General features: G+C 39.1%; 1 protein-coding gene across 3 annotated transcripts in view; it reads left to right on the top strand.

Moving 5' to 3' along the window:
- RIC8B (RIC8 guanine nucleotide exchange factor B) overlaps positions 1–18,632 on the top strand; it is a 59,477-nt gene that overhangs the window by 10,067 nt on the left and 30,778 nt on the right. For 2 of the 3 annotated variants that reach the window (XM_050926585.1, XM_050926598.1), the window contains exons 3-6: positions 12,048–12,656; positions 17,012–17,130; positions 17,326–17,452; positions 18,054–18,148. In XM_050926585.1, coding sequence (XP_050782542.1) covers positions 12,048–12,656; positions 17,012–17,130; positions 17,326–17,452; positions 18,054–18,148 — 950 coding nt within the window. The remainder of the gene's footprint in view (positions 1–12,047; positions 12,657–17,011; positions 17,131–17,325; positions 17,453–18,053; positions 18,149–18,632) is intronic. The other variant, XM_050926594.1, reaches the window with a different exon arrangement.

Here is an 18,632-nt window from a genome sequence, read left to right as displayed (position 1 = left end):
AATAATAGATGGACACTGTTGTTCCAACTCATTTACCTAAAGCAGTTCCAAGGAATTGAATGGAGGTTGAGATTGCTTTACTCTTTATTCCCTGGGGATGGGATGAAAGGGAGCACATGCATGACCCCTGTTGGGCATTGCTAGAGAAAACATTCTGAACTGCTATTCTGGGGAATGTGGACATCATAAGTGGGTACAGTTATTCAAAGAACCAGTTGCCATGTGCAGTTATTTGAAGAACAAGAACATTCAAGAAAATTAGGATTCTCTAGATCAGGGGTTCTCAAACTCATTGCATTGTGACCCCCTTCTGACAAGAGAAATCACTACATGACCCCAGGAGGCGGGGACTGAAGCCTGAGGCCCTCTGCCCAGCGTGGAGGGCCAAAGCAGAAGCCCAAGGGCTTCAGCCCCAGGCAGGGGGCCTATAACCTGAGGCCCACCACCCAGGACTGAAGCTCTCTGGCTTCGGCTCTGGGCAGTGGGGCTGGGGCTTGGGCTTGGGCTTCAGCCCTATGTCATAAACAGATAGCTAAGGGTTAATGTCTCTTTCACCTATAAAGGGTTAACAAACAGTGACCTGCAAACACCTGACCAGAGGACCAATCAGGAGACAAGATACTTTCAAATCTCGTGGAGGGAAGCCTTTGTTTGTGGGTTTTGGGTTTGGCTTTGTTCTCTCTGGGTCCTGGATGGGGCTAGAGGTGCAACCAGGATTCTGCTAATCTCCCTGCTACGGTCTCTTATCTATTCAGAATTGTAAGTAAGAAAAGGCGTCATAATCTTTTAATTTGTTTTTTTCCATTTGCATATGTGTACTTGCTGGAAGTAGCTTAAATTGTGTTTCTGCTGGAGAAAGTTTCTTTCTATTGTTTATAAGTTAAAAGACCCTGTAACTGTTTACCATCTAAAGTGCAGAGATAAACCTTTTACTTTTTTTCTTTCTTTTTTATTAAAAGTTTTGCTTGTAAGACCTGTTGATTTTTCTCTCCTAATTAAGGCTCAAAGAAATTGAGTCTGTATATACCAGGGAATTGGTGGGGAGAAAGGAAAGGTAAATTTCCTCTTTGTGTTAGATTCAGGCAGCTTGAATCTGTGTTGCCTCTGGGTGAGGGGGAGAGAGAAACTTGATCTCTCTGTGTTGTTTCAAGGAATTGATTCATGGTATCTCCTAGTGTACCCAGGCAGGAAAGATCTGGGAGGAGGTAAAGAGGTGGGAGGGAATGGTTTATTTCCCTTTGTTGTGAGACTCAAGGGATCTGGGTCTTGGGGTCCCCTGGGAAGGTTTTGGGGGGACCAGAGGGTATCAGGCCCTAAAAATTCCTGATTGGTGGCAGCGCTACAGATTCTAAGCTGGTAATTAGGCTTAGAGGACTTTATGCTAGTACCCATACCTTGGACGCTAAGGTCCAGATTTGGGAATTATACTATGACACCCTAGGACCCAGCAAGTCTAATACCAGCCCTGGTGAACCCGTTAAAATGAGGTCCCAGCCCACAGTAATGAGAACCACTGAGCTAGACCACTTATACAGGAACAATGTGTCTTCATGAGTCAAGCGCAGAAATGGATTCCAAGGCAATATGTGAATTTACTCAACACACACAAGCTAGAAAAAAGTATTTAGTATCGATATATGGGAATGTTTGAGGGTACAGTGGGTTTAATATCCAACATACTTCCACTTAAAACTAGATATGGTACCTGAAGACGTTAGTTTCTGACTATCAAAGTAGTTAATATATATTGCAGTCCTAAATTATATAAATAAAAATCTAACAAAAACAAAATGGCTAAGATGACTTGACATATCTATGAATGTTTTAAATATGTTACTACTATGTACACTGACATTCTAGGCCTCTATATAAACCCAACTAAAAATAAAGAACTTTAAATAATGCACAAGTCCCTCTATATATTAGTTCTCTAATTCCCTTCCTGTTGACTTGGCTTCTGTTCCGCTCTCAGTAATTTTCTGGTGGTGTCTATCTTCCTTCATTCTTGACATCTTATTCAACACCCTTCCTATAAACTGTGAAACTTGTTTCCAGCTGTTCATCTAAAAACTCCTAAATTGTAAGGATTCCGCTATTCTTTGTTACTTGTGGTAGCACTGCATGAGTTTGACACTGTAACCTATAGTCCTGTGGAAGGGATTAAGTGTATTAAGTGATTGCATATTCAAATATAAGCATCAGTGTTGTCACCAAAATACAAACATACTTGCAATTGTTTGAATTGATTATCCAGCTGTTCAGCTCATATAACTTTAGAAGTGTGTGTAACTGCATCATGTCTAAGTTTTTAATGTGCTTTGTTGGCATCATTCTATATGCTGCAGGGTTGTCCGATTGCTTTACAGCTTTTTTTTTTGCAGCCCATTCTCCTTACTACTACGCTGCTTTAAGCAAAATGGTGTTTACTCAGGGCCGTTATTTAAGATTTTCTGTCAGAGAACCATCTTTGAAACCTTTTAACAGACAAGGTCTTGAAAGCTTTTGAGGGGAACATAATCTTTAAACTTAGGGCTGGTCTACACTAATGCTGTAAGTCAACCTAAGTTACATAACTGAAGTTGACGTAACTTAGGTCAACTTATAGGATGTCTACTAGGGTGACTAGATGTCCCGATTTTATAGGGACAGTCCTGATTTTGGGGTCTCTTTCTTATAGGATCCTATTACCCCTCCCACCCCGTCCCGATTTTTCACACTTGCTGTCTGGTCACCCTAGTGTCTACACTGTGCTATGTTGACAGGAGATGCTCTCCCACTAACTTACCTTCTGCCTCTTGGGAAGGTGGAGATCGCCTCTATGGAAGAACGCTCTGCCATTGACTTAGCTTGTCTCACCAAACCCACCAAATCAACACCACTGCATTGATCACAACAGTGCCAATTTAGCAGGAAATATAGACAAGCCCTTAATGTTGTAAACATGGCCACAGTGAGGCATGAGTGGGCTCACTGATTTAATATGCAAATTCCTTAGTATGTATTTGAAGTATTTTTGCTGTCTCCATGAATCCTTTCTCCCTCTCCCTCCAGTCTAGATGTGTGTGCACATGATTGGCGACCACATGAACTAGGGCTTCTAGGAGCAAAGTTTCCTTGGAAATCAAGCTTCTGGAAAACATGCACTCACTACTTTCAGTTGTGGCCATTAACTTAAACTGAAAAAATCATAATTTGCCTTAATGTTTTGTGATCTTTGGACTTGTCCTACAGAGTCTTGTGAGTAGTCCTTATGCTAAGTGATTACTCTTGAGGAAGGCATGGCAGGGTTGGACTCTTTATTTGTATATATTTTCTTTCTTCTGTATGCAGAGTTTAAAAGGTGACCTGGAGGATGGGAGGATAGGCACTGCATTTTCATTGGCTAAGCTGTTGAAGGTGAATTACATGACAAGTGGATAAAAATCATATGAGAGTTTTGGAAATACTATATGTACACATTTACCATTTTTTCCACAGTGGGGTCCATCTGTCCAAAAAAAAAATAATAGAAACATAATAAAAAAAATCAAGGTAAGTTTTCAGCTGTTTTTCTTGCCTTTTTCTTTCTTGAAATCATCCCAAGCACAAGATTTTTTTAACAATAAAATATAGACTATCAAACAAGAATGGCATAGAAACATGGGACTCATCTGAGTCAATAATTTGGTTTTATTAACTCTTTAAAACCTAATAATTACTTCACTGGTGTATATCGCTATCTTATAGTACTTCTTGGGAGCTAGAGGCACTTGACTTCATCTCACGCAATGTACGCAGTGCATACTGATATTGCAGAATTACACATGCCTGTTGTGAATAGAAATAAAAATAAAGCATATCTATAGGGCTCTTTAAGCAGATATTTTAAGGATGATCAGACCCCAAGGTAATGCCACACCTCGATTTAAAAAAAGCTGTTAGCATAACCACACTTAAAAGTAAAATTTGATTTTCTGGGATCATGTCTTACCTGTTTTGCCTAAGTATTATAGGACCCTCCAGCCAGAGGGTGACTTTACAGTCTCCTAGTGGCTGCAGAACCTAGGCCTGCAGTTTCTCACTGAATCATGTTTTTCTTGTGTGGGGCAGTGAACTGAATTAGGCTGGAATTGTAGAATCATTCTATTGAATATTTCAGTAAAACAAATAACCAGCCTGATAACCTAATGTTGTTCTTAACTTGTAGTGGGCCTGGAACCCCCTTATGAGGTAACAATCTAAGTTTTTTTGTTAAGTGACATTTTTTTAAAGTTTGGAAAATGGCAGCATTTTTGTGGCTGGAGCTGTGGTTTCCTAATATGTTGTCATATTTCTCTATCAGTGACTTTTCATAGCCAGAAGTAGTTTGTAAGATTAACAATACCTTTGCTGTAACAGAGGAAGTAACTTAATCTACGATGCTAAGGAAAACTGTTTATATTAAAAGAGAAAAAATTTGAGCTTAAATAATCAAGGAGCATCGGCTAAATGCAAAAAGAGCTCCAATAAGTTAGTTTCTTGTGGTCCCAAAGTTTCAGCAGGGGAGTAACTTCTGTTTTTCTCTTGATTCTTTTATGATCAGCTGTTTAAACTTTCAGAGTAGCAGCCATTAGTCTGTATCCGCAAAAAGAACAGGAGTATTTGTGGCACCTTAGAGACTAACACATTTATTTCAGCATGAGCTTTCGTGAGCTGCAGCTCACTTCTATGCATCCGAAGAAATGAGCTGTAGCTCACGAAAGCTCATGCTGAAATAAATGTGTTAGTCTCTAAAGTGCCACAAGTATTCCCATTCTTTTTGTTTAAACTTTGGTAGCATTGTTTCTCTAACCATGGATTTCTCTCTTCCTTTACTTAACTTTTTTGCACCTTATCAGCTGACTCTTGTATGTGATGGTTTAGTAACATTTAATTTTTTCCTCATGATTATCACATTTTGTGTAAAAACAAAACACCCCCCCCCACACACACACACACCTCTTGAAACCATAACCCCTGTGCTTCCTTAACCCTTGCTGTCATTCACTCCATGGTAGAAATGACCCTGTCTCTCTGCATTTTAATTCTAGATTTTCTTTTCTTGCTTCCCTATCTCTAGGCTCCCTGTCTCCCCCTACTTTGTTAGAACTATTGCCTGCACAGCCTCCAGACAGTAGTACCTCCCCTTCCTCTGTCGTCTTTGTGTGCCAGCCCCACGTGGCCTGTCGGGTCCCCAGGTCACTGAAGAGTCTTGCCCTCTCTGCTGTCTAGGGGGCAGGGGTGGGTTGTTGCAAGCGCGGTTGGGAAGAACTGTCATGTCAGTGTGGTTTGGGGCTGCAAATGTGCCACTAGCACCTGCCAACTACCTGTTAACACAATCCCCTCTAACCACACACTCCCATGAATCTACTGACTTCACCAACAGCTCAGCAGTTCTATATTCTGTTCAGCATCTTCCATTTCAGAACCAATTGGAGTTTTAGTTTAATTCAGAATGTAGTTTTCTCAGAAGCTCTCAAGAAATCTAGAATGCTATATCTCTATAGCAGTGGTTCTCAACCAGAGGTATGTGTACCCCAGAGGTATGCAGAGGTCTTCCAGGAGGTACATCAACTCATATATAAATTTACCTAGTTTTACAACAGGCTACCTAAAAAACTCTAGCAAAGTCAGTACGAACTATAGTTTCATACAGACAATGACTCATTTATACTGCTGTATATACTAAACACTGAAATGTAAGTACAATATTTATATTCCAGTTGATTTATTTTATAATTGTATGGTAAAAATGAGTGAGCAATCTTTCAGTAATAATGGCTATGACACTTTTTTGTATTTTCGTCTGATTTTTGTAAGCAAGTAGTCTTTAAATGAGGTGAAACTTGGGATACATGAGATACATCAGACTCCTGCAAAGGGGTACAGTAGTCTGGAAAGATTGAGACCCACTGCTCTAGATGTACGCTATGATTGACTTACTTATATGGAAGCTGGCACCATTGAGAAAACATACAAGAAAATACAAAAAAAGATAGGTATACATGAAGAACTCGTGCTGACTGAATTAGCTGCTGCCACAACAGTTAAGACATAATGCCCCATTTAAGTGGATTTACAGAAATAAAATGAAACTATTGTTAAGCATTTTAAAAACAACAAGAAGTTGGGGCCTCTGTATTCTGCAACCACAGACTTCGCTGTGAATGCTAGCCACTGTTACAAAATTGTGCTCCAGAATCTAAGCTTTCGTGTATCTTTTTTGACAGTGTTATGAAAATAACTTGCACTGAAAAGAAACCAATGCAGTACTGACATCTTGAGAATACACTGAGCTTGAAATAGTACATGTAAAGCAGAGGAGTAACTTCTATTTTTCTCTTGATACTTTTATTCACTTTCTCACTCAGCCCAATAGTTGCTTCACTCGAAAACCTAATGCCATAAAATGCTGATCATTTTAGCAGAAATAGCCAGCTGTTCCACTTATCCAGCAATCCCAAACAACCTTGTTTGGTGTTGAAATCCCTATCTTTCTCCTAGTTGATTGCCAGAAACTCCTAACTTCTTTCTTTGGCAAATTCTATAATCCATTATGCATGGTGCAAAACTGGGGGACATATATAGAATGAGGGCTACTGTACTTATTTCACTGTTCATCTTCATTTTTAATTCACTAGCCTGTCCCCCACCACACCCCCTTTAAAATAACTTATGGGCCCTAGTTCTGCATCTGTTTTGTGTGTAGGAGCTCCTATTGACTTCATTAACATTCTGCCCTCTGAGCAGCTGCTAAAGTAGATTGTATTAAATAAATTAAAAACTTGCCCATCTCATGAACCCCCTACTGAGAACTTAATTAAAATCAACTGAGAATTTAAAACTATGAAAAACCTTGGTTAGAAGACACAATGAACTACAGAGACTTAAGCCAGTCCAGGAGAAGGCAGAATGACTTTATGCCAGTTACCATTTATTCAAGTGACTGGGAACATCATGTGCTCTGGCACATAATCTCTGAGGCCAAAGATGTGGGTGCTGCCAGTGCTCTCATACTATGAAGCACATGAAACTTCATAGCAAACCTGTGCTGTGACTGATTTCCCCACCATCACTGCTTTTCCCCCCTCCCCTTTCCAAAAAACAATGTGGACCATGATTTAACTACTTGAGGCCTTTTTAAAATGGCTGCATTAAAATCATGAAGCTTTAAAATTGAGCCAATATCGATTTTAGGTTTAAAGCAGAAGACCTGACCCTTGAGGTTACTGATAATCTAGATTAAAATTTCAACAAAGGCATATGGCTAGGTTTGAGTTTCAGAGTTTTTCACACAACCTACCATGACCCTGAACTGCATTCCTTGGGCACTCTGAACTTCCATTGAAATTGGTGGAATTTAGGGTGTGCAAAAGAATGCAGGATCAGTCCCAACTGCATTGATTATCAGAGGCAAGGTGAGTGAAGATGGTTTAAAAACACACTACTTTAGGGTAACATTCAATTACTACTTTTTGCTGGATTTTCCTGCATTTTGACAATCTGCGCTCTGGTACAGGAAAATAGGATCAGCATGCAGTTCAGAATGAGTTAGTTGTAGAGGCAGATTATTTTCTTTAATCTTGCATTAAAGAGAAATAATATATAGATGTGTTTATTTGAAAAGAGTGCTTTGATATAACTCAAAAATGCAAGTACATCAAATATAAGAGAACCTAGCAAACTTAGGAAGTAGATACTTATTTTTAGCAAAACTCTTACTGTTCACCCTTAAATTCCAGTTAGTTCCTGTAACTGTGAACCATCCACAGTCACACTGTTCTACTCAGTAAGCTAGTTGTGTTCAGATACTGGTTTCTATTTTGCAGTAATGGAAAGTATATTTTTCAAGTTCCTGATATTATCCAAATGGAAAGAGTGATTCACTAAAGGGAACAACAAAAAAGCCCGATTCCCCATGTGGCTCATTACATTTTTTTGTTCTCAGCATGATTGTAAACTAGCTACAACAAATCAAACTGAGTTTGCATAGATCAGAAAATGCCAGTAGTGAGGGGCAAGTTGGAGAGGGAATGCATTGAATGGATCAGCAACATGCTGGGAGATGTGCTAAAGCAGGGCTAATGGAGCCTAGCTGATGTGTGGGGAGTGGGCTAGCGGGCTTGGTATTCAGATTGTGCGACATAATATGTACAACTGCCTAAATGACTACTTACTTATATTTTTTCTTGTTTGAAAAACTAGGAAATTCAATGGCAAACTGTTAATGCAGAGATAAGGTTGCTGGTAGTCACTCCTTGGAAATGCACAGTTTAGGTTGCCCATGCAACATTAACTCTGCCATCTTTCAGCAGTGCCCCAATATGTCCTGTTAACACCCAGACAGTTGCTCTGTCAGCCCCATAGTTGCTGAAATGGCTGTTCGCCTCTTTTTACAACCCATTTATTCTCATCCATGGGATTCCATCTACCACTATTAAGGAACAAAAAGGAAAAAAAAATTGCCCACACTTGGTTATCTCAGAGACCACCTCTCCTACAACAATGTTTCACAGTGGCAGTTTGGATCAATAAGCAGTCTTTCTGCCACTGTGGATTACAGTACTGTGTCAGTGGAGACAGAACTTTGTTGACTGAATCACTCTAGCAGAAAAAGGGTCAATTTATTCTGTTCTTACTATTAGCAAGTTTCTGTTTGTAGTCCACAGTGCTGCCCACTCTTGGCTTGTCTGGATTATGTATCAAAATCTAGCAGATTCAGTAACTGCTCCTTCCAATTTATAAACAAAGATAATTATACAGAAAACTTTTCTTAATTACATTAAAATATTAGTGAAAAGTCAGTTGAGCTGTAGAGGTTGATTTGACCATTACTTCCGAACTATGATCATTTTTGTTTTTGTTAAAAACTTGAAGGATGAGATCTTCAAAGTCTTCAGCATTGGCCAACTTTTCCCACTGAAGTCAGAGTTTTATCACTAACCTCAGTGGAAGCAGTTAGGCCAATGTTGAGTGCTTTTGAAAATCCCACTCTAAGCTTCCTTTTTTGTGTATCTTGCTGATTTCTGGATATTTCATAGACATGGTTTATCAATACTAAATATTTCAGAGAGACTGAAATTCTATGTTTTAGTGACTGTCTATTTTGGTGTACATGACGTAAATATAACCCCATCTGTGCTGATCAAAAATAATTTCCAGATATTCTTTTAGAGGCAAAGAATGCAGCAAACTGTAGGTCTTTAAACCAAAACATTCCAAGTATACTAAGTAGCTTTGTGTGACAATCAATAACTAACTTGTCTCACGTTTTGATTATAATATCATATGCTTTCTTGTTTAACAACTTGGTGCATCACACAGCATTGTACCACAGTTTGACTTGCCTAATTTAGTTGAATACGTTGTTTCAACATGACACTTCATTCTCTTAATCATTACTGTAATGAAACTCCCTCTAGCGCATCCAGTGGAACTTTCATCTCTATCTTTTGGTCTGGGTGATGAGCATTATTTTAGTGCTGAAAAATCCAATTTCTGTGACATTTCCTTCAAGTGGGAAACTGTTTCAATATATTGTATTCACAAGAAACTGAGAAGTGTGTACACACATGGCATATATTTCTGGTCATAAACTGATTCATACTGCACCAGTAAAGTTTTTTATTGCCACTTATATGAGAAGACTTTCATAGCTAGACTTGTGACTCTGCCACCCATGAGTAAGGTTGTCATCCTGAATTTGTGGCAATATAAAATTTATGGAGCCCTGTTCCATCATGCAGTCTCTTCTATTCTGTCTTTCCTCTCTCTTGGTTGATTTTTCTGAGTTTGTAGAAAATAATCAGAATAGTGTGTTTAAATCTTTCTGTTATTGAAATGTTGTTTTTCTGACCTCCTGATTCTTAAATCACTTGTATTTTTCTAAACAGCAGTGCAAATTAACTGCCTTTAACATAGAATGCTATACTTATATTTTGATCACTGGGCAATCTTTAAGTCTCTTGATCAGGATGGCCTGTCACTATGTTTTGCAGGTATTATTGAAACTCTCCTAGCTATGACTACATATTTGTTACCTTAAGTTACTAAAAGTCTACATTTCTCTCTCTCTCTCATCTTGCTAGTTTTAATATACCCTCTTTTGTCTGTTAGCATACCATCTGTAATGCTGATGAAACCAGCTTATGTTGCCGTATGCTTCTGGATAGAGCACTTGCTTCTAGAACTGAAGACCAAAAGGCTTAAGGTTTTAAAGTGATAAAAGAGAGAGAGTGACAATACTTTTCTGCGTGAATAAAACTGGTTCAAATAAACTTAAACCTCTGTGTATAGGCAAATCCAGATCACCTAGAGCTTTCCAGCATTAGAATATGGATTCGCTTTCATTCATTTATTGCCATTCAAAAAATGCCTGGATGACATGGGATATTTTCGAGAAATGATTTAAGAAACATTTTGTATCAGCTATCCAGAGCCACCTATGCAGACAAAACCTGAAGCCAAAGGCATTTCTCCTACTTGACAACTGTCCCTCCCACCCCCCAGTTGAGACCTTAACCAGCAAAAACGGGAAGATAAAGGTGAGCTACCTTACTAAGAACACGACATCCAAAATACAGCCCCTCGGTCAAGGCATTATAGCCACATTTAAAATGAACTATCTTAAAGCCTTAGTAAAGAAAATTGCTGAGGACGACAACAACAGTAGCATAACAGATGTAATCAAGAAATTGAATATGCTGGATGTATTTAACTTAGGCGAGACAGCCTGGCTAGGAATCACTCCGTCAATGAAAGAGAAATGTTGGCATCGTGGTCTCAAAATCGCTTTTGTCTCTGAAAGTGATTACAACCAAGATGAGGAAGAAGATGAAGATGAGAACAACTTTGAAGGTTTTACGGAAGAAGAGGTCATGGAGGCAGAAGGAGTCTACAGGGAACTTATGGCTCAAAGTGGGATAGCTGATGTTCAAGAGTGGATGGAGGTGGATGCTATGTGTCCAACCTGTGAACGACTTTACAGATATAATGTTGCCCCTCAACCACCTGGTGCCTCAGAAAATGTGTCTAACCCTGAGGATAGTGACAAAGAACCCTTGGAGCCACGGCCTAAAGCTGCTGATGCAGTTGTAGGGTTAGAGATTTGTTTTAAGTGGCTTGAAAGCCAGGATGTGGATAGATTGCAAATACTGCAGTTAAAATCCATAATTGACCTAGCAAAGAAGGCGGCTTGCAGTAGCATGAAGCAACAAAGTATAACAAGTTTTTTCTTAAATTAAAGAAATGTGAAGGGGTACATCTTAAATAAGAAAGCATCTTGTACCCTAAAAAAGGTATTTACCATTTTATCAATGTCTCTAAAACTTGATTACTTTACCTTTTTTTAGCTTCATTTTAACCTTTTCTATAAGTAAAAACTCCCATCTCCAAAAAATTTTCAAACTATTTAATAGTTAACAGTTCATATTACTTAACAAGATGCATATAAAATGCAGTAGTTGGCTAAGTGACAAAGTAGTCCATGCTCCTATTTGCTAAAATACCAAAATCCTTTTTTACAACAGTTTGTAAGGATGTGTAATTAAAAGCATTGTCTGATATTTTATGTGAATTTTGCATTTTCCTAATCGTTACATGCAGACCAAACCTAGCCCACATGGTTGCATTTAGCAGTGTTTAGTACCTGTGTTGTTAATACTGTATCTTTTAAGTAAACTTATAAAATAAGTGTTGTAATTAAAGAAAGGAGATACAGTTTAACCATTATAGAACAGATTTATTTACTGTATATACCGTGTTAGAACTAACAAAAATGATTTGCTGACTGTTTAATTACGGAAATGCTTGAGGCCAAAGCAAGTTCAGTATAACGCAGTTTCACCTATAACATGGTAAGATTTTTTGGCTCCCAAGGACCTCATTATATCAGGGTAGAGGTGTAGTTCATATTTTGAAAAGCTAATAATAATCTACATAAAATAAGACCAAAAGCAAGTTCCTTGAAGAAAGTGGCTGAAGTTTTATGATTTGATTGATGACAGTAGTAAGATTAAAATTTTGTGGGTTGTGTTTGTATGTGTCCACAGAAACTATGTGAAGGAATATTAAACATCCTTGAAAAAGATACCAAAACATCATGTCAAGTTGCCTGTCTCGAAGCCCTTCGGATTCTCTCCAGAGATAAGAAGGTTTTAGTGCCTGTGACAACAAAGGAAAACATGCAGATCCTGATGAGGCTTGCAAAGCTAGACATGACAGAAGACTCTTTGGAGGATGTGTCCAATTTCCCTGTTATAGTGGAAGCTTTAAAATGCCTCTGTAACATAGTTTTTAATAGTGCCATTGCACAAAAGCTCAGTTTGGAACTGAACCTTGCAGCTATGCTTTGCAATCTACTGAAAAAATGCAAGGACCAACAGTTTGTTGATGACATTAAATGTTTTGATTTGCGCCTTCTCTTCCTCCTGTCACTTCTGCACACAGATATTAGGTCGCAGTTGCATCATGAGCTGCAAGGGTTGCAGGTTTTGACTGAAGCCTTGGAAAGTTCATTTAGCATTAGATGGACAGACAAGTACAAAGCTGCTGAAGAGCATGATGGATCTCCCTTATCACTGCAAGAAGCAGATTGTGCCATTGAGGCACTCAAAGCTCTCTTTAATGTGACACTCGACAGTTGGAATGTCCACAGTGAGGTAAGGTCTGAGTTGAAATTCTTTGTTTGGGCTTATTTTGTCTGCAAGAACCATAGCCACCATATCGGTACATTGGAGAAGCAGTTGCCCAATCATCAGAGCAGATCATTCCCTTGTTTAGGACAGTACTTAAATGTTAAGCATATACTTAAGTGCCCTTCTGAACTAAGGCCTCAAAAAGGTGATGAATCCTTAATGTTAGGAAGAAGCTTTGAGGTCCTCAGAGGAAAGTAGCTATACAGTGGGGGTTGGATGGTTGGTATAATACAATCTTTTCTTTTAAGTTTTTAAATATAAACTCAAATATGCAGTTGAATGTCTAATGAGAATGAGGCTGGATGAGAGCTTGAGGTTTCCAAAGGGAAATAAGCACTAGTTAAGCACATTAAAATATATATTGTTGGTTAGAATAACTTTTTTTCTTTAAATGTGTGTTGTCAGATGACCATCTCTCTAGATTATAGCCAGCAATTGTTAGGGCTGTGGAACAATGACTTGATTGTTTGTTTTTCTGTGGGCACAGTTACAAACAGAGCACCTTTTTTTAAGAACAAGTAATTCTATTTGTTCAAGGGAAAGAGGTGTGCTTTTTTCCTAAGGATGTTAAATGATGAGAAGCAATACATGCACCTTGTTGGTGTAATTTTTAAATAGGATTTACTTTTTCTTTTTATGAATATCAAACCAGTTGCCGAGAGAGCGCCTACGGCACCTGGAATATGACACATCAGCCTTCCTCGTCCTCCCCTCTTTTTTGTTGTTGACCCCACTCATGTCACAGCCTAAAATTATATTGTTAGTTCTTTGGAATCAAGCACTGTAAATATGATTACAACTACTAAGTCTAAAGAGAAGGTATTTACACTATAGTAATTTTGCCAGTATAGTTAAACCTCTAAACAAATGTCTTATTTATCAAGCAGAGATTTTTGTGTAAGGTCAGTGTGTTAGACTAACATACAGACAGGTTAACGATCCTAAGAACATGAGAGCTTGGATATGAATTACTCATCTGGGAATGTGGGGCTTGAAAAGAGTTTTGAAATGAACAATTCAGTTACATTTTTCGTCAGGGCCTCATAATTTTGGGAAATTTTTAAGTCCCAAAATAGAAAAGCTTAGGTCTAAATGTCACAGTGTAGTCTTCATATTGCTGGATAAGCTAAAAGAGAGTGAGGGACTTCTATCTTGCTTTAGCTTTTGACTTACAACCTTAATACTTATAAAGAAGGTCTCTATCTTGACGGGCGAAGATGCCTTACCTTTGCCTAGACAAACAGTAACATTAAATGTGTGTGCTCGGGGTGGAAAATATGACCTGAGTATGTGGAAAAAGGTTGGGTGAAAAGAAATGACTTGATTTCCCTCAGACAGAATTACCTGGTCATAAAATCAAAGGTTTTAAACTGTAGATTCAAGTCATGCTATGTTTTTACTTCATGGGTAGCAACTCCTTCTTCTGAAACCTAAGTCTTGATTCTGATTAAATTCTACTTTTCCATCTAAGGGTTTCTAGTAGCATTAGATGAAGGTTCTGTCTCCTGACCAAGGAACTGCAAAGGGAAATGTGGCAAATTCATCCTTTGCTTACTGCTCATAAAGCAACTACCTCTCATGGCCCTGTGCTCCTTGCTTAAAAATATCTAAAACATGCAGGCTTAATGTGAGGTGTCATCTAAGACCTGATCATACTGGAATTGGTTGACTTGCAGGGAACTGCAGCTATCACAAGATGGGGATGTCTATTATAATTTTAATCACCAGATATTTCAATATATTTTCAAGACAGGGTAGACCACATACTCCTGGGTCTTGCCCATCTGTTAAAATGTAGAGCAGAATTCACTGGAGCTATTGCTTGCCCTGATAGGATCAATTTGTAGCCTTAAGCCTTTTTTCCTGTCCAATGTTTCTTGGTTTTCAAAGTAACCTAAAATAATAGTGACTTGGGCAGCAAGTTGGGCTTCCCGTGTTTTTTGAAAGGGGAGTAGCCCTTCACTGTCTTCTTCCTTGAGAACATAACGATTGAAGTTTAATATGGTATCTCCTAGCAGTCACAGTGCACTAATATCTGCTCCTGTATCTTTTTAGCTAGGCAGTCTGTAATTAGGGACTTATCGCATGAAAAGTAGTTTTAGCTCTGATCTAGTCCACTGAGCTAAGCTCTTAGAAACTGTTCATTGCTTGAATTTTTCCAACATGAGCCCAATTAAAAGTCCACAGGACTTTCGGAAGTCTGTTGTAATATCAAGTGAAACCATGGTCTGGCTGAACTATAGGGAAGGATCAGCAGTTAGTTGTCTTGCTAACTCTTGGTTATTTTGTCCTCATTTTCTGGCACCTGAAAGGAAGAGTCTGAGTACGGATACTGTGGACTTGTCAAGCAGGTTGAGACTGCGTCTTTCCCAATGCTTTCTTGCACTGAACCCTCAAAAACAGTGTAGTTTTGTGCATGTGGGAACTAGCATCTTCGCAATGGCATTTTCTACTGATTCATTTGGGAGAATATCTTTTTTAAAAGTGAAGGTTTCATTTCAGAACTTTACTCTGAACAACCCAGTCTGAATTGAAGAAACAGCTTGTGCTGAGGGAGCATAATGAGGAAAGGGAAGTACTGTTGCATTGGGTCACTCTATTTTATATCACACAAGTGTTGGATCTCTTCTAGGCTTAAATTTTATTTTGTGTTTCGAGATAAAGCTTTTATAGTAACTTATTTGCTAAAGGTTTCCAGAGTCAAATAGCACTTCAGTAAAAACTATTCTCTCTAGTTCTAAACTTTAACATTCCCAAAAGGATCCTTGTTAGGCAAAGTGTTGTTTAACATCCTTTTTAATGATCTGGAAGAAGAGGTAAACAATATACTAATTAAGTGTGCTGGAGATGCAGAATTAGGAGATGTTGCAAACATCAGGCAGGATGGAAAAATATAAAAGGATCTAAAGAGTTTATTCCTATAAGCACAAAATGAAATTCAAGCTGGAAAAACCCTTATCTGAAACACCAGTATTCAGTGTCAGGAGATAATTTCAAAGTAGCAATGCCAGAATAGAGTTGATATTGAGTATCAACTTGGAGGAGGAGGTGGTGGTTCAACATTTATATTACAGTAGCACCCTCGGGCCCAATCAGAATTGGGTCCCATTGTGTTAGGTGATATACAAACACTTAAGAGACAGTCAGTGCCAACAGGAACTAACAGTCGAAAAGAAAATAGACATAGAGAAAAGGACGGGGTAACACACTCAACTAAATGACTGTGGTGGCTGTTGACACACTTTTAATTATGTATTTTCTTGCTGCTGTTTAGGGCTTTTGGGAGAGGGATGAGTGGGGAAGGTCATTTAAAAGAAATAGGATAAAGATAGGGTGAGTGGGAATGGAAAGAGTAGACAAGTTAAATAAGGGAGAGGAAAAGGGCTGAAGGGGAAAGGAAGAGAGTAAGGAGGACTATGGAGGACAGCAGTTTGAGATGTTTTAAAAGACCGAGGGAAGGGGAATAGGGGTGGGAGGAGTTTGGCTGTTTGTCCTAGTTAGACTGAGGAATGTATGTAGACCAAAACTTTCAAAAGCAGAGTCAGTGACATCTCTGATGTCCAGGAGTCATGAAGGAAGGTTACTGCCACTGTCCCCGATTACTATGAGGGACAAGTCTCTGGCACCAAGGGCTGACTCCTCTTCTGGGAATTTTGGCTTTGCCTCCCCTTCCAGCTATGCAGGCTTGCAGGTGGAATAGATCTAGTGCCCCCAGAATGAGATCCCCCCCCCATCCCCCAACCTGCAGTGAGATACAGGAGTGTAAAAAATGACAGTGACATTCTGGATAACCTACAGAGAAGTGATACTTCACGGAATGAGGCTGGCTAAGGGTAATATAACACATACCAAAATTTGGTGGTTGTAAATGGCAGGGAAAGGGAGAAGATAGTTGAGGAATAAATTGGAGTTGAAACTGAGCAAAGGAGAACTTAGTCTGACTATCAAGATAAATTTCCTAATTATGAAATCTATTGGACTGGAAGGGCTAGATGCACAAAAGGACTTGCGTGCCTAACTAACACTTTAGGCACCTAAATCACAGAATCAAACACTAGGGGGATTTACAAAACCCCCACTCCGCTGCTGCCAAAACATGTAAGCACCTAAACTTCCTCTGCTCCTAAATTTTTGCTATAAATGTTCCCTATGCCTATGTTTTTACATCCGAGCATGCTGAGTGTAGTCCCACGCTGGGCATCCAGTCATCTAAGCCCTAGTGCAATTTGGGCCCTGCATGCATTCCTCTGTCTAACTTGCCTGTGGGGCCTGATCCACTATGCATGTTCAGAGCTCACCTCTCAGATTGCCCCCTCTAGATGAGTTTAGACAAAACAGGTGGAGGAGGACGACCTTCACAGTTGGGAGACCCCGGGCTCAAGTTCCCCCTCCACCTGAGAAGGAAAAGGGATTTGAACAGAGATCTACCACTTCTCAGGTGAGTGCCCTAACCACTGGGCAATGGGATAGTCTGATGTGGGGTCCCTCATTCTCTCTCTCTCTCTCGCTCTCCTGTTGAAACTGTTCCACTGTATATAAATAATTAGTCATTGGATCCTGGATCTCCCACTGTCCAAGTGAGTTCTCGAACCACCATACTACAAAGTCATTCTAGTGCTTGTTCTCTCTCCAGCCCAATGATGCTTTCATTATTTATCCACAATGCAACAGCTTCAACACCAGAGACTGAGAGAACCCCACCTCAGAATATCTCCCCCTCAGGAGAAGGGGGAAGTAGTCACCGGTCTCCCACATCCCAGGTGAGTACCCTAACCATTGAGGGAGATTCTCCTCCTCCCCAGTTTCTTGCAAAAATGGCATATTGTACATTCCTATGCTAAGAGGGGAGAGACTTTTTTGTAACTGCCAGCCCTGCAAAGGGAGGAACCTCCCTGCAGTCTGGACTTAGAGCCAAACCTCTTAAGAGTGGCAGGGGCTTAGGAGAAATCCCTTGTCTTGGTATCTCCCATTGGCTAACTTAAGTGGAAAGCCTCTCTGTGTAGTGGCTTTTGTGAATCCCATTCTGAGGCACCTGTCTGTCCCTGTTCATTGTATAGGGAGTCTAGGTGCCTAACTCAGGCTTCATGAGTCCCAGTGTTTTGTTTTTTTTTAAAGGTGCATAAAGTTTGTGAATCTAGCCCAAATAATCTCCCAAAGGAAATAATGGATCTAGAGTAACTTAAAACTAGACTGCACCAAGCATTCAAATGAATTCTGAAAGAGCAGTCCTTTATTGGTAGGAAATAGATTATATGATCTAATGGGTGTTTTCCGTCTTTAATTTTTATTATTCTAGTGACCTGAAACCCTCATTTGCAATCGTCAAAATGAAAAATATCTTCATAATTTATATTTATATAGAATGAATCTCATCAGTTTCGCTATATGGCTGCCATCCTTCGCCACTGCTTATTAACCATGGGCCCTACTGAAGACAAAACTGAAGAATTGCACAGGTTGGTAGAATTAACAGAAACAATATATTTTTGAAGGATAACTTTTTTAGTTAGAGCACTAAATATTTCTCTTTAGATATTAGCAGATCAAAATAATCTCTAAAAATAATGTCCACTGTCCAAAAAAATAGATAAGTAATCCCTGAACTGCATAACCCTTATTAAGGCTGTTGAGAGAATATACTGAAATGTAAAAATGTACTTTTTGCAAATTTTGGGGATAAAATTATTTACAGGAATTCTAGCTGCAGCACTCCTTGAAGTTATCTTTAACTCTAATTGTCTCAGATAAATATCAGTAGAGAAATAAGTTAAAAATATTGTGTATAATTTCTGCAACTTCGATACACTAGTCTGGAACTGTTCAGTTGGTGTTTTAAGTCACCGTTAGCCCAGCATTTCTGTACTGGCATACTAGCGGTGCAAGTGTAATTTACATGTATAATTTCTAATTTGCCAAAAGATGAATCAGTTGCAATAAATT

This window comes from Gopherus flavomarginatus, chromosome 1 (genome assembly GCF_025201925.1).
Source record: "Gopherus flavomarginatus isolate rGopFla2 chromosome 1, rGopFla2.mat.asm, whole genome shotgun sequence".
Taxonomy (NCBI): Eukaryota; Metazoa; Chordata; order Testudines; family Testudinidae; genus Gopherus; species Gopherus flavomarginatus.
Note: the sequence above shows the minus strand (reverse complement) of the source record. Positions and strands in the feature narration are given on the sequence as shown.